Source organism: Lichenostomus cassidix, chromosome 5, assembly GCF_008360975.1.
Source record: "Lichenostomus cassidix isolate B80296 chromosome 5, HeHo_3.0, whole genome shotgun sequence".
Taxonomy (NCBI): Eukaryota; Metazoa; Chordata; class Aves; order Passeriformes; family Meliphagidae; genus Lichenostomus; species Lichenostomus cassidix.
Genome location: NC_139486.1, coordinates 3,090,473 through 3,106,557, shown reverse-complemented (window position 1 = coordinate 3,106,557; position 16,085 = coordinate 3,090,473). Strand labels below are relative to the sequence as shown.

The 16,085-nt window shown below is 50.5% G+C and overlaps 1 protein-coding gene across 8 annotated transcripts in view; it reads right to left on the bottom strand.

Moving 5' to 3' along the window:
* The window catches only part of SAMD4A (sterile alpha motif domain containing 4A), a 97,913-nt gene extending 86,163 nt beyond the window's left edge, over nt 1-11,750 (bottom strand). For 5 of the 8 annotated variants that reach the window (XR_014852381.1, XM_085060993.1, XM_085060996.1 and 2 more), the window contains exons 1-2: nt 11,597-11,750; nt 10,718-11,326 (exon numbers count right to left, since the gene is read on the bottom strand). Coding sequence is in view for 7 of the 8 variants with exons in the window: in XM_085060993.1 (XP_084917119.1) it covers nt 10,718-10,913 (196 nt within the window). In the remaining variant the exon portion in view is untranslated. Of the gene's footprint in view, nt 1-10,717; nt 11,344-11,436; nt 11,570-11,596 lie in introns of those variants that run through there. The other 3 variants (XM_085060991.1, XM_085060990.1, XM_085060992.1) reach the window with 3 other exon arrangements.
* Nucleotides 11,751-16,085: the final 4,335 nt, after the last annotated feature.

Sequence of the window (16,085 nt, the reverse complement as noted above, 5' to 3'; positions counted from 1 at the left end):
GAGGTTGGTGAGCATGGGTTGAGCAGACACCTTTACACAGATTCCCTGCTGCTGCCATGACTTCTAACCCAGCAGGTTTAAGTAATTGATTTCCTAAGCAGTCACACAAAGTTGCACACCTTTGTCTCTTCTGCTGTGGATTCAAATGCATTGTTTTCCCCTCATACCTAATTCTAAAATATTTAGAGTATTTTATCAGGCCTATCCTCTCTCTTTTTAGGGTCTCTGCACTTTCCGAGCTGCTGCTTTTTGTTTGTTCACCTTTAGGCTCATCCCTACCTGTGAGCTCATTTTCCATGAAAATTGGGAACTCACAGCACACAAATAATACAAGTGCAAGGGGATGGTGAGGAAGAAGGTGGCAAAAAAAATCAGTTGCTCACAGCTGATTTTCTTTAGCTCTAAAAGTCTCAGTAACAACCCCTGATAACAGAAGGTGACTGAAGTGTGAATTCTGCTTTAAATTGACAGAATTCCCAGGAGCAGCCTGTGCAAACACAGCCCACAGGGCTCAGCTGGGCCAAGGAAGGCTCTAAGTACCTGCGTGTTCCCATCACACTGCTGATCTATTGCAATAACCCAAAACAGGAGCTGGCACCTCTGCTGGGACACAAGAGATTGGATCCAGTTCTCAGTGGGACTCCAAGGGCTGCTCTGAGCCTGCCAGCATGATAAAGAAGGGATTTCCTTGCCTCATTCCTCATTTCTTAAGCAAGGATCATTGAATGCATCCTCCTTTGACCTCCAAAAGCATCCCTGTTCAGCCTGGAGAAGAGAAGGCTCCAGGGAGATCATACAGCCCCTTCCAGCACCTGCAGGAGTTATGAGAGAGCTGGAGGACTTGGGACAAGGGATGGAGTGACAGCACAAGAGGAAATGGCTTCAAAACTGACAGTGGGATGGTTAGATGGGATAGTGGGAAGAAATTCTTCCCCATGAGGGTGGTGAGGCCCTGGCACAGGTTGTCCAAAGCAGCTGTGGTTGCCCCATCCCTGTAAGTGTTCCAGGCCAGGCTGGATGGAACTTGGAGCAACCTGGGATAGTGGAAGGTGTCCCTGTCCATGGCAGGGCGTTAGAACAAGGTGAGCTTTAAGGTCCCTTCCAGCCCAAATCATTCTGGAAGTCTATGATCCTCACTATTCCCAGCACCCTTGCATCCATTCCTCCCACTGCAGCCAAACCCTCAGCACCAGACTGAGCCCTAGCACGACTCTCCAGCTAAAATTCCCAACAGATGATGAAAATTAGAGGGCTGACAGCAACAGGAGCAGCCAAGTGACCTTGGGCATCCCTCACAGCATAGCCTGGAGCTCTGGAGAAGTTTCTCAGGTCCTCCCAAGGGGCTACTGGATGGAATCCCCATGGTGCCAGCCTCAAGCCCCCAGCAGCAGTGTCAGGAAGGAGATGTGTGCTGTCCCTGTGCTGCAGAGTAAGTTGTTATGGTTACTGAAGGGTTTGTTGGGCTTTTTTTCCTCCTCTTCTAAAAAGAATTCTTATCAGTTTAACATAATACCACCAGTCAATAACAACTCTTATCTTAAAAGGTCACTCAGGTAGTTATAACTCAACATTTCATCTATGTTTGCATTATCTGGAGGGAAACAGCCAGGGGACTTGGTAATTTTTTTTTAATAACCCACTTCTTTGGAACTGTAAGATTTTTTAAAAAAATCTACCCAGAACCAAGCTGACCCCGTGGCAATTTGAGCACACTGGGGAACAGACAGAAAAAAGGTAGAAAAATCACACTGATGTTTGCTGCATTAGAAACAAGAGCAATATCCCAACAGGAAAACTGTGAAAAGCAGGGAAATACATGGACATAGACTGGAGCTGCCGCAGAAACAACATGTTCTGCTTGTAAATGTCAGATCAACCAAGTTTCTCCACAACAAAAGTTGTGGGTTTTTTTCCTCCACATTTCTCTCCCCATCTTCTTCCTTCTTCACTTCCCATTGCTTATGGGGGACAGAGAAAAGGGGACAACTGGAAAAACCCAGTGACAAGAACTGATCTGTGATGTTCAGGGTTAAAAACACAGGAAAAAAAGAAAAAAAAATGCAGCGGCATGGAAAGTGGATTTTAAGATGCTTCCAGCTAAACCTGGTTAAACCCTGTTTTATCCACCCACTCAATTTCTTCTTATAACAACAATTAAAACTCCAAACACAATACATGCCCATTCTCCACCAGGCAACAGTACAGCCAAGGAGCAGAAGAACTAACTGGTTAAAAAAGAAAGGCAGGTCTGTGGCTTGTCTGAAACAAGTTTTACAAAAAGAAAAAAAAAAGACAATCTGGAATTAATTATTCTTGAGGATCAGTAACAGAAGGGAAGCTTTTTGAAGCACCCTGTGCTTCTAAAGCAGGGCAGCCTTGCTTGGGAGCAAAGAGTGGAGAAGAGCTGCTGAATCCTGCAGAGGACAGTCACAGTACTAACATTATTTTAAGTAAAATAACATCTCCAGGCATGATAGCTGAACAAGCTGGGCCATGTCCAGCTCCTGCAAGTAACAGGGAAGGGCTGTGGCAGAAGCTGGCTCAGGCCTTGGTGAAACAGAGCCATCAGTATCATCCATCCATGTTTTCTATCATGGACAGTCCAACGTCCATAACACAAAATGACCCCAAGTTTGTGGTAGGACCTTTCTCTGCCCTGTGGGTTATTCTGACAGAATACAAGAAAGGTTTTGCACTGCAGCTCAAGCACTGCAAATGCCCTAGGAAGTCTGCAAAGGGCAGCAGCCAAGATTAATGGTAGAGCAATATATGGTTTACACCCTGGGTTCAACTCAGAGAGCAGAAATCTACAGACATCATCAGCAAGCTCCAGACAGGAGCATCGAGCTCAGGAAGCCTAATCTGAGGTGCTGCACCACACACCTGCACAGAGCCCATCAGAAAAACCAGGCTAAAATTCAGACACCTTCACCAAAGCCCTTGACACAGCCATGCCATGCAATCACTGCATGTAAATATACAAATAAAACCACATGCTGTGAACAGGGCATCCGAGGGGTGAACCTGTGCTGGTAAATCCTTGGCTTACACCTCCTCTTGCTTTAGCCAGATGTCACTCACCCTGACCAGGCTCATTTTCTGCTCAGTACCAGAAGCAGAGCAAATCAAGTTGCATGGCTGTCATGCTATGGATGACACCATCCCATGGTCTGCTCCATGAGAAAAAATCCAGCTTGCAATCCTCCTGTGCCAGAAACAAAACTCCTTGTGCCCACAAAACCCCTTCCAAAGAAAAGCCACCAACACCTTCTCCAACAGAGAATCCCAACTTTGTTTTGATGAGATCCTGCCCTTCCACTTAAAGCATCTGCTGCGGAAGAGGAAGTTGGGAACGGATCTGCTCACTCCAACCTCAACTTTATTTGTAATTACTGGGCCAAGATGGAAAGCCACTGGCTTGGCTGTTTGCCACCACCAAACTCACGCTCAGCGATGACCTCTGCAAATCTCTGGTCTTCTTAGGACCAGAGCACTGCAAAGATAAACACACCATTTTTTAAGGGAAAAGGGATGAACACGCAAGCCTGGGGATCCCTTGCATCAGACCTGCAGCCTCTTTTAGATCCCTCAGCAGCTCTTGCGTAACCAAGAGTTGGTAAAATAGTAATGGTCTTGTTTATTCAGCGAAAATAGAAAATACAAAGGGCACGTGCACAATCAGAGGCAGATTTGCACAAACACACAATTCATGTGAGGGCTTATCCCACCACTCTTGGGGCGTTTCTGCAGACAAAAAGGGCTTCAAACACAACAACCTGTGCTTTGCGTGGGCTCCTGCACTCAGCTGGCACCGTGCAAGAAGTGGGGAAGAGACTGGGGTGATCAGGTAGGAACCCCAAAACTCGGTACTGCAATAGAGCAGCTTCTCCCCTCTCTGATGAATCCAACCCCAGGGCTGGGATGCAGTGGCAGTGCAAGGAGTGCCCTTTCTGCCAGCAGTTATCTGTGGTAACACTAGACACGAGCTCGATGCTGGAGCGCTGAAGCACTGACGGATGCATCCTAAAATAAAGCCGGCGTTCACACTAATTGCTATTTCAGTTACGCTGATTGCAAACACAACTCCCAGCTTGGTAAAAAGTGGCTTCCATGGGCCACAAATGAAAAAGAGGTGTTTTTTGGACAGAACATTAGAAAAAGAAAGGGCAGAGCTTGAGAGATTGTAGGGAGATGGGAATTTGCACTGTGATCCACAACGTTCATCAACTGTTTCAGGGAAACACTACAGGAAAGTTTGGCTGACTGGAGCATCAACTAATTTAAAAGCAAGTGGCCCAAATGCAAATGTAAAATATAAATGGTGAGACATTTATATTTTACATTTACATTGTATTAAAGGCACACAGCTTTGCTGGGATTTTGTGGTCTAACAGGCCAAAGGATGCAACTGTGCAGAGGATCATCCACCGACAACAGCCCAAGCTACGAGCAGAGCGCTTTCCCCACTCATCCATTTAATCTCGTTTGCAGATAACTGTATTCACAAACTAGATTATTTTAATTGATGGCTCTACAGCTGGTTCCTATTCAGCTCTCCATCTAAAGCTGTCCTCGACCTCACCCATCAATCCATATCTTGACATGCAGTTCCTCTCCTTCACCAACATCCTCCCTGCACCCACACTGGTGGGACAGAACTTCAGCTCTGCTGCTTTTCCAAGCACACAAATACAAGATATCTGCACAGAAAGAATCAAGGAACAAGCTGGTCTAGGCAGAGAATTCCAGGTCAGGCCTGTGATGATGCATGAAATGCTTCCTTGCATCTTTCACATGCACTTCAACAGTGGGATTTTTCTCAGCTGAAGTCAGTGGGGAAATTAACCCTGGCATCTCACTGAGCCATTAACTACCTGAGGAAATGGTTAAAAGGACACTGCAAAGAATGGAAAGCTCTCTGGGAGAAAGCAGCCCATCCATGGAAACCCTCTTGCACCACACCATGCTCCAGGCAGCAAACCACGGTGTTGCCATTAGTTAACTTTTTCCTCCCCATTTTAAGCATCACTACCCAGAAATTACTATCCTGGCAAGCTCTGCCACCCCTCATCCAAAAGACCTGGCCCTCATTAGATCTACCCACGGAGGAGACCTTGTCATTCATGCTGCCAAAATTTTGGGAGCAAGCCACAGGGAGTATCTCCCTGCTCCTCTGACTGCAAGGGACATGTGCCAGAAACCACGAGGGAAGGAATTTTTAAGCAAATAGGAGAAAATACAGAAGAGCGAAGTGCAAGCCCAGAGGAATCTCCTCTAGGTCCCAGCATTGGGGTGAGGGGGACAGCAAAGGGGATCCTTCATAATGCCATACCACAGACCTTCCTCCAGCCTGCAGTGCTTCCCACAGCCACTCTGGAAAGCATCCCTAAAAATAAAAATAGCTTTGAATCACAAGAGAACACAGGGTGTGTAGCCTGGCTCAAAGCCCCTGGCTAACACCACTCTGTACTTCTGTACCCCTCCCCTTGGTATTTTCCAAAAATCCCAGCACTGATAGCTTTTAGCACTCAAGTTTGCAAACAAAACCTGGGAAAGATGTGTGGCAGCAGGTCAGGCACCAGCAGGCATGTTAAAATCAGGTGTCCAACAGCTCAGTAGATCTGAGGTTTGCCCAGGTCAACCAGAGAAGCTGTGGCTGTCCCACACCTGGAAGTGTTCACGGTCAGGCTGGATGGAACTCTGAGCAATGTGGTCTAAAGGAAGGAATCCCTGTCTGAGGGGTTTGAATGAGATGATCTTCAAGGTCCCTTCCAGCCTTTCTGTGATCTCTCTGTTTAGAAGTCCCAACTTTTAATGAGCAGAGCTGGCAGGGCTGCTCACATGCCTCTCCAGGCAGACAAGTGTGCAGAAGGACGCACAATGCCAATGTCCAGCCCTGCACTTAGAATTTCCTATCATTTCCACTAAGCACAGGCTAAGCTCCTCACCCCATCCTCATTCTGGAATGCCTCCTTGGGTCCTCTAATCCCACTGTGGGACAGTCCAGCAATGCACTCACACAGCCCAAAGACATTTAAACCAGAGCTCAGCATTGCAATCCAACTGTAAGCCAAGAAAATTTTTTTAAAAATGGGAAACACCATCAAACTGGGCACTGGGATGATTTTCCATCAGTGGGGATCACTGGGAAGAAACCACAAAATTTGCACAGTGCAGGGGTCCCACTGATGGGCTGGGAGATTGTCTGTGGCTGGGGTGGCAGCAATAGCTGTAGAGCTGGAGCCACTGGGAGCTAAGGATATAAGCAGCAAGGTCTGCAGGAATATGTAATACCTTTTAATAGACCAGCTGGTACAGTTGGGAAAAAAAAACCCACAACCACACAAGCCCTCCTTTGAGCTGGTGCACCTTCATGCCTGGCCATTTTTCCAGCTGCATCACTTGGTCTATTAAAAGACACTATGGCTCCCTGCAACCCTTGTCTCTTTCTTTGGCCAGTCCTTCCCAGGATGATGAATCTAGGTCATCCTGTTGCTCCCCTTGTGATACCTGACAGTCTGCTGAAATGAAATAAAGATTTTGGCCCTAACATGGAGCAGTTAATGTCCTGTGCACAGGCCAGGGAAAGCCTGTTGCCCTTTAAGGCCAAGAGCTTAAAGCTGTCACTGCTTCCATCAGTGCACATGGGTGTTTGGACACTTGGAGGACCTACAGGAGTCTTTGGGCACTTCTGTCAACCTCACAGGAGTGAGGAAGCCAGGGCTGGTGGGGTGGGATGTGGGACTGCTTTGGAAAAAACCCCCAGAGGGGATACTTGAGTAGCTGAAAACAGAAGCACACTGTGCACTCAATGCCCAAAGCCTACAGGCCATGTTTCATGGATGCAGCCCCCACATCTCCTCGTGGGGTTTGTACCCACAGAACAGCCACCCCCAGCACCCCTGGGTGCCTCAGGAGGAGCACAGGTCCCATTCCCACCACAAGGCACACCCCACTCCTGCCTGACCTTTAATGGTGGCTTAGAGGAGGTCGCCACGTCCTGACGGCTCCGAGCAGCTGGGACTGAAGCTGCCCAGCAAGGCCAGGCTGGAAGGAAGGAAGGAAGTTATAGCAAGCTTTTAAATAGTGGTATGCAATACCTGAAACTTCTATTTCTGTGCACAGATAATATGGTTTCCATATTCTCCTCCATGCTCGGCAGAACAAGCCATTCATGCTCAAATTGATTTAGCAACAACCGACATTCTTCACCAGTTTGAACCATTAAAGCTTAGTGAAGCCACGGTGCAGGACAACCCCAACCTGCACACTTCACCTAACAAAGAAATATAGAGATTTCCTTCCATGTTTGCTTCCCACTCCTATTTTCCCTTTATAACCAAGCAATGGATTGCAGGTGGTCTTGTAGCCACCTGAGCAGCCCCCACAGCCCCTGTGGTCCCAGGCACCAGTGCAGCTTCCTGCAAGGCATCCCTCAGCTGAGGTTGGCAACACGTTACATCCACCCCTCCAGGGTTAGGCAGGTATCCAAAGAACCAGGAGGCACCTCAGGGCTTTCTCAGGATCATACACAGCTGTGCACAGCAGAGCCACGTTGGGTTTGCAGTACTAACAAGGAGGGCTTGGCTGGCATTACAAAAATACCCTCACATTTGGGAAAAAAAAAAAGCTAGAACACCTTCAAACTAAATACACTTGCTTCTTCATGGCACTTAACTAGTTAAAGAGAGTTAAATTTCTTCCTTGAGGTTTTCCCACTGCATCTCCCATTCAGCAGACCTCTCATCTGGAGTCTACCAGGCAAGAAACAAATGGACACCTTTGCTGAAATGGGTTTTTCCCCATGCCTGGCCCACACACTTGAAGGCTCTGAGCCAAAAACCACCAGTCAGAGTGGATCTCAAAGCTCTGGTCTCCCCTTGGGACCCCTCCTGGTCTCTGCTGTTGGTGATATTTCCAAGCATGGTGCCCATCCACCACAGACCACAGCAGGACTGCCACCTCCTCCTAAGAACCATCAGCTAGGGGTAACATTCCAGTTTCCCCACCTCCCCACAGGGTTGGGACAAGCAACAGGTCCTGCACATACAGAACAACTCAGTTCTCACGAGGACCCAGTGTAAGTCCAACACCTGCTCCAGTACATTAGCCCAGCATGTTACGTTCAGCTGGTGACACTCCTTCCCAGACTGTGGATTTTAGGGAAAGGGAACATCTCCTGCCTTACAGCCAGTCCCCACCAGGAATACCAGTGGGGCACCTACAAGCAGGGAGCCATCATTTCCAAGTCAGCCAACACCAGGGAAACGTACCAGGAGCCACCTCAGGCCCCAGCCCAGGAGGAAATCGAGCCCAAATTAGTTATGCAAACACCAGGACTCAAAGAGTAACGAGTAACACAAGGTTTGATGATGACGCTGCTGTTCAGGACTTGGTGTGATTCCACTGCCAGGCAAGTGACAAGCGCCAGACTGCCAAACAGGCGTGAACAGGAGCGATTTAAGGAATACAGGTGGTTTTAGGAAGGCAGCATTAACACAGGAGACTAGAAGCTATTTCCTAACAGAGCTTGGTTGTAAACCTCAGCTAACCTTCCCTTCACTGCAACAGGATTGCCTGGAAAAGTGTGTGTCCTGCCCTGCAGGATGCATGGGTATCTGCATCCCATGGGAAAAACATGCAGGGGGTGTTTGATGAGAACGAGGAACTCAATGGATCCAGGTTTTGGCATCAGAGTTACAAATGCCCTGGAGGAAGAGATCATTTTTGGAAGGCACGCCAGGGAGAGCTCAGGCAGCTCCACCAACGCAGCAAGGGCCAGGCAGGAGGCTGGATGCCAAGCTTCGCACGCAGGAGAAATCCTCACGCCAAGCAAGGTCAACGGGATTACAGGGGCAAGCAGGGATTGCTCGCACGAGTGGAGATGGGAAGGGCCCAACCCCTGCTCTGCACCCCGGCTTACACCGAGCAAACACCGCCACACAGGCGGCCCTACGTGACTCTGTGTCCAGGACCACTTCAAACCCCTGTATTCCTTCACAATTCGCCTTTCCTGGCAGCAGGAGTCAAATCACCCCTCTCCAATTCCCTGGCCAACTGAGAGGACATGGCTACCGCCAAACCCACAGCTGGAATGCAAAGCTGCAATGCTGATGAAAAAGATAAAGTTAAAAATATATGGCTCACACCAACTCACAGAGGGAATCGCAGCAAACCTGTGCTGAGGCTGGCACGGGAGGCTGCAGATTTATCCTGGAGCAGCCAAGTTCGGAGAATGTGTTCCCTCCCGGCCCCCCCGGGGCCTCCCCACCCAAAGGGATGGATGAGGTTCATCCCTTCAGCTGTTTATAAAAGCAGCAGTATTGCGCCCAGACGCACTCGGCAGCATTCCTCCCTCTCATTCCTGCGAGCTATATAAGGGAACGGCCAATTCCAGCCTCGCTCCCCTGCAGCCAGCGCCGATCCCTTTGCGCCGGAGCAGCTCCAGGCTTGGTTTCCTGCAGAAGGACTTAAATCCGTCCGCGGTGGAACACGGCGCTGCGCTGGACCTTGTCATCAAATGGCAGCACAGGCAGCTGCCAAATCCTGCCGGCTCGGTGCTCTAATAGGGAACAGCTGGAGAAGGACCCTGCATTCCTCCCGCCCCGTCCACACCGGGGGCTCTGTTCGGGATCCGGCTGCAAGATTTCCACCCATCACGGAACACTCCTCGGCACTGCTCTGCCCTGCACAGCCCAAAACCCAAGAGCTTCCAATCCTCTGGGATTTTAAATCAAATGGGTGCTTAGGAACGGGGGGTGTTGATTTGCTTTTTATGGGCTGGGGGATTTTTTTGGTTTGGGATTTTTTTTTTGGAGGTGTTGGAGAAACAGAACTACGCAACTAAATGACATTTTGCCTTCCCTACTGACCCTCTGTATTACAAAAACTGTACTTTAAATGACTTGCATCCCTCTGTACATCCACACTTAGGAAAACACACATCTGTAACACACGGTGAAATTCACACGGTGCTTGTGCCATTCCCATCCTGCTCCAACTCCCATTTGCTTTGGAGGAGTTCAGCAACTTCTAATGGCAAATAAATAAAAGCAAAATACACTTTTGGTAGCCACACACATTTTCTGTCCTGCACCCTGCACGCTCAGTAACATGAAACAGTCCACTCATATTTTCTTAGAGCTCTGCTGAAAACACAAGGGGGTATTCAGAGCCGCAGGAAAAAAATGCGTCCAAACAGGATCTGAATGATGAAATAGGAATTGCCACATTTAACAAAAAAAACCACCAAAAAAAGAAGGATAACCCAGTTGCCCAGACCTTTATACAATAACAGTTCGTCTGAGGTAGCGATGAGCTGCTTCTGCATGTTGCAGAGAGCAAAGCAAGCCACGTTGCCCAAAAGAAGCCTAGAAAATCCAGACTCTACGTGACCTGACTTACTTATTTCACAGGAAACTGCATGGAAGGAGGAAGGGGGGGCATGGGGGGAGAGGAAAAAAAAACCCACCAATCATTCATGCTACCGTAGTTACACCACGCCATGGAGCGGAGTAGTTTGCTGTGAAAAACCAAACTGAAATAAGCCAAACCCCGTTTGGAAAATAAAACGTGAGCAGAGAAGCTGTTCCCGCAATCAAGCCGGGGGACTCCCCGGCTCCCAAACCGCACCCGTTCCTCGGGTGTATTTTTCAAAATTCCGACGGCATTAGAGCATCATCTCCCGAGAAGGCTCGCAGCAAACGGCACCACTCACCGGGGTTGTTGGCCTCCCCTTCGAGGATGTGGAGCTCGGTGCAGTCTGCCAGGGAATGCTCGAGGCAGAGCTGGAGGAAGCGAGCCTGGGTCCGGCTGACGCGTTTGAGCAGCGAGAGCAGCGCAACAGTCTGCTCACACTCGTTCCAGCCCTTGAACCACCCGGCCAGCACGCCAACCTGGTCTCGGAACATCATGGTGAGCCGGAGGGACAGCTCTGCGGGGAGAGAATAAATAACCGGGACAGCCTGCCTGCCCCGGCGCCGCTGCCGCCACCGTGCTCGGGTCAGGGGTGTTAAAAATAAAAATAATAATAATAATAATAAAAATAATAATGGTTAAAAAAAAAAAATCTCCTTTGCGACGCGAAGGGCGGGTTTGGTTTCTGGACGCAGCTCTCGGCCTGGGCTGGGTTTTGCTCCCTCTCTTCTGGCTTCGGTGCAGCGCTGGATTCCTGGAGGGAGGGAGCGAGGGAGGGAAGGAGGGAGGTGGTGGGGCCGGAAAAAAAAAAAAAAAAAGAAAAAAATAAGCCAAAAAAAAAAAGGAAAATCCCAGCGTCAGGGCTGCAGCCAGCGAGGGGGACGACCTGCTGCCGGCGGGGGCTTCACACCTGGAACAGAGAGAGGAGGGGGCGTCAGGGGCCAGGGGAGGACGGCGAGGAGGAGGATGGAGAGGAAGGCTCGCCCTCAGCCCGCCGCCTTCCTCCCACTCCTCACCCACCGCGCATTCCCACACCGTCACGGCGATCCCCCACAGGCAGCAGCGCCATCCGGGATGGACGGGGAGCACCGGCACCCCCGGCACTGCAGCGCGCCCCCCGCGCCCAAAAGTTCTCCCCCGCGCGCACACACACACACACGCCGTGCGAAAACACACTCACCTGACTCATAGCGGCCCCGGCGGCCGGGGGAGGAGGGGGGCGGCGCGGCGCTTTAAGGTGGCCGTGCCATGTCCGCGGGATGGACGGGGGGGGAAAACGAGGGAAGGAGGCGGGAAAAGGGAAAAGGGAAAGGGGGGGTGAGGGGGGGGCGCGCGCGCGCTCCGCGGCGCGAGACTGAGGCCGGCCGCGCGCCGTGCCCGCGCTCCCCTCATGGCGCTCATTTGCATACGGGTGACGTCATCGCGGGGTGGGCGGGGCCGCGGCGCGCGGCGGAGGGGGAGCCCGAGGGGGACGCGAGTGGCCCGCGTGTCCCCAGCGTGTCCCCAGCGTGTCCCCCGCGCCCCCCGCGCCTCCCGCCACTCCCCCGGGCTGTGGGTGCTCCTCCCGCACGGGGAACGCTGGAAAACACTCCGTGCCTCCCCGCCCAGCGCCGCCCCGAGCTGCGGATCTCCCGCTGGAGGAAACCTCCCTCTAGCGGGCTGCGGGGTTATGGCAGGGGTTTGGGGGGAAACAACGCTGATTTGGGATCTGCTGAATGTGGCCTCGTCCCCACACGGGGATTTCTAAACCTGGTTTTATTTTTTTGTGGAGTTTTGCGTGTTAGATGTACGGGTTAAATGTGCGTGGGTTTAACCCCATCGAGCAGTAAGTGTGCAGGGAGGGACAGGATTTGAGTTTGGGGTTATCCGTTTCCCCAGAGAGGGGCAGGATTTGTGTTTGGGTTATCATTTCCCGTGCAGAATATATTTCCCTTTCTTTTTTTTATTTTTTTCATTTATTTCTATCCCATTACAAGGGGTGAGTGATACAGGTATATGCAAGAAGGGAAACTGGAAAAAAAAACAACCAAAGCACAAGTGTTTGCAAGAAGACATCAAACACTGAACATAATCAAACATTTTATGACAGAAATAAGGTGGGGAGTTCTTTTATCTGTGGCCTTTTTTTGGTGGGAATACCTGTCAGTTTTAAGACATTTCTTTTTGCCTTGTCACTCCAGGCCATTGTCCAAAGTATCTCCTCAGTTCTCTTGAAGCCCCTTTAGGATTCCCTTCCCCAAAATATCTGATCCATGCTCAGGAACAAGTGACACTGGTACCTCTGCCCAGGGCAATGGTGCAGTCCCCATCCCTGAAGGGATTTAAAAGCCATGTGGATGTGGCACTTGGGGACATGGGTTAGTGGTGGCCTTGGCAGTGCTGGGGGAATGGTTGGACTCAGTGATCTTACAGGGCTTTCCCACCCTTAACAATTCTCTGATTCCATGATTCTACACCTGCAGCATTTCCCAGTCCTCATTACTCTGAGGACAGGAAAGCTCAGAGTTAAGAGACAGGCCCAGGTGTCAGGAGATGGTTTGGGAAGGACACTTGATGGCATCATGGCAAAGGAGGGGCTGGGTCCCTCCACCAGTGAGTCACAGAATAACAGATCTTAAAGCTCATCCATTCCACCCCCTGCCATGGCAGGGACACATTCCACTACCCCAGGCTGCTCCAAGCCCTGTCCAACCTGGCTTTGGACACTTCCAGGCATCCAGGGGCAGCCACAGCTGCTCTGGATAACCTGTGCCAGCATCTCCCCACCCTCACAGGGAAGAATTCCTTCCCAATGTCCCATCTCTCCCTGCCCTCTGGCAGTGGAAAGCCATTCCCTGTGTCCTGTCACTCCAGGCCCTTGTCCCAAGTCCCTCTCCAGCTCTCTTGGAGCCTCTTTAGAAATCCATTCCCCACAAGTGGCTGTGTGCTCTGGTGAAGGCTGGAGAAAGGAAAACTCCATGTTTGTGCATATTTTGGTTGCTTTTTAAAGCAACACATGTGTCTGAATCTGCCCCTTTTGGGGGAAGAATTGTAGTGGGGAAACAAAGGCTGCCCAAAACCACTGGGAACACCCAGTCCTGTGTGCTGGAGCATCAATCCCACAGCAGGATGATGAGCTCAGGATCAATCACCAGGTAGACATCAAATGTAAATGATCCATCTCACCACACTTGGAGTTTGCCTTTAGCTCTCAGTCTGTCTGGTGACTAATTAAACAAACAGGATTTCCCTGCCAACAAACCCCAGCCATCTGCCTCATCCTCCAGCTCCATCCCAAGAAATGCTCCACCACGGAGCCCCTTGCTGTCGGGGTGTGCTTTGGGAGGGCCTGTGGAGCCGTGAGGATGCTCCATCTGCCGCGCTGGGTGCGCGTCTCACACGGGAACGCGGAGCGAGGCTCCAGCGGCACGAGGAGCTCCGGGTGGGAACGCCACGCGCTCACACCCCGCTAATTTCAGGGTTGCCAAGCTGGCTGTGCCAAAACCGCCTCCCAGGTTTTTGCATTTTGCACGTCTAAAGTGGGAACGGCAGCGATGGGAAGGATGTTTAGGACTGAAGCAGAAAATGCATCCCTCTGTGAGGCTGGGTGGGGTGGTGGGAAATGGTGTTCCCCCCACACCAGCAAGTCATGGATTAAAAGAGTGAAAGGACCAAAGCCACGGTTTCTATCCCGGGCTCCAGGAGATACCAAGACCATGTTTGCTAATTAACCCAAAATAATCGCTCGGCACTCAGGACCTCACAGTTCCTGTTCCCAGAGTGTCCCCAGGAGGCAGCTGTGGAGGAGTGAGACCCTGACGTAACAGCACATGCCTGATGTTTGGAGGTTTCTATGGTAATTAAAAAATAGATCTGTGACCCGTGGAAGAAATTCCTTGCTGCATTCCGTGCTCTGCAGGGCGGGTGCCCCTGCAGATCAGTGTGATGGAAGGATCCTCAAGCTGGCTGGAAGGAAGCAAATCTCCTTCCCTGACTGCAGTGGGGGGACTCAGCAACACCCCCATGGCCAACTCTCTTCCCTGAGGATGGAGAATGCAAAGTGCAGACCATGTGTCCTGGGAGCAAAGACACCCCATGCAAAACACAAGGCAGAGTGAGTGGAGAAGCAGGATAATTCTGTTTCATATGGTAATTCCTGTGAGACCTTGGGATCTTTGCAGATCCAACTGGAGGATTTCTGCAGGGCTGCAAGTCCCTGGGTAGGAAGCAGAGGCTGTTAGTGGGGCTGTGCATTCTCTGTGTTGTTGTGGGCTGGGGCACAGCAGATGTTGGGCTGGGATGTGTCATGAAATAATAGAATATCCTGAGCTGGAAGGAGCCCCCAGGGATCATGGATCAAGCTCCTGGCCCTGCACAGACACCCCAATAATCCCACCCTGTGCATCCCTGAGAGCATTGTCCAAACACTCCTGGAGCTCTGGCAGCCTCAGGCTGTGCCCATTCCCTGGGGAGCCTGGGCAGTGCCCAGCCATGCTCTGAGGGAAAAAACCTTTCCCGATATCGACCCTAAATCGCTCACACACCTTCCTGCTGTTCCCTTGCATCCTGTCACTGTCACAGAGAGCAGACATCAGAGCTGCCCATCCAATGCCCCTCGGGAGGAAGCTGCACACTCAGTGAGGTCTCCCCTCAGCCTCCTCTTCTCCACGGTCAGTACAGCAACATTTAGATTTCTGTTTACCATTTCTGAGGGAAAATAAGAGGCCTGTGGTAATGTTAGCCAAGCAGGTGGTCTAAGCAAATTAGTGAATCCTGACGATTCTCGAGTTCAAAGGAAACAGTTGCTCATCTCCGTGGAAGCTATCTGATAACATATTTAGCTGAAGAAAGGATGAGTGTATCCACCAGCACACAATGGCCCAGATTTCCTAGCTCATTAAACCCAAATATTAGTGAAAATACCGTGGTAAGCAGGCTGAGATAATTAAACACAACATCTCTTCCATTTGTTCCTAAACACAGTGTGGGAATTGGCCACTGGGATAGCAGCATTTTCCCTACCTTGGGTGCTGAAGTGGAGCAGTGAAATTCACATAAAAAGCCCTACCAAAAGCAAATGCACACAAAAAAGAAATATAATAAAATTAAAAATTAAAAGTAAACAATAAAACCTATGTGGGTCTGTATTTCCAAACTGGATGAGGCAGGCATTAAAAATCCTAGAATCTTCGAATAGTTTGGGTTGGAAGGGACCTTAAAGACCAGCCTTCTTCCATCTTCCAGCCTTAACATGACCCTCCACATGGATCAGCTCTCAGTCTGGATGTACAGCCACTGCTTCTTAAGCCCTGTGAGTAGAAAATTAAGTGTTGCAGCCCAAATTCTAGTGAAAGCAGCACAGGCTGACTCCCCTGATGCCAGAGGCAGTGATCACTGCATGATGGGGGATGAGGGCTGGTAGGAAAAGCACATTTAACCCTCTGGCTTGAGCTGCAACCACAGATCTGAAAGAGAAAAAGTGGCTGGCAGCATCTGGGTGCTAACACCTGATGAAAGGAGCACTGGGGAAACACTGGGTAGCATGGAAGGGCTGCTCGTGCTGTATTTGTTTAGCCATTGTCAAGGGGCTGCTGTGAGGAGATCCCATGTCCTCTCTGAAATGCTGGGAGTGCACAGACATCACCTCTCCAGCAGTGTCAGCTCTGCCCTGCACGCTTGGTGAGCTGGCT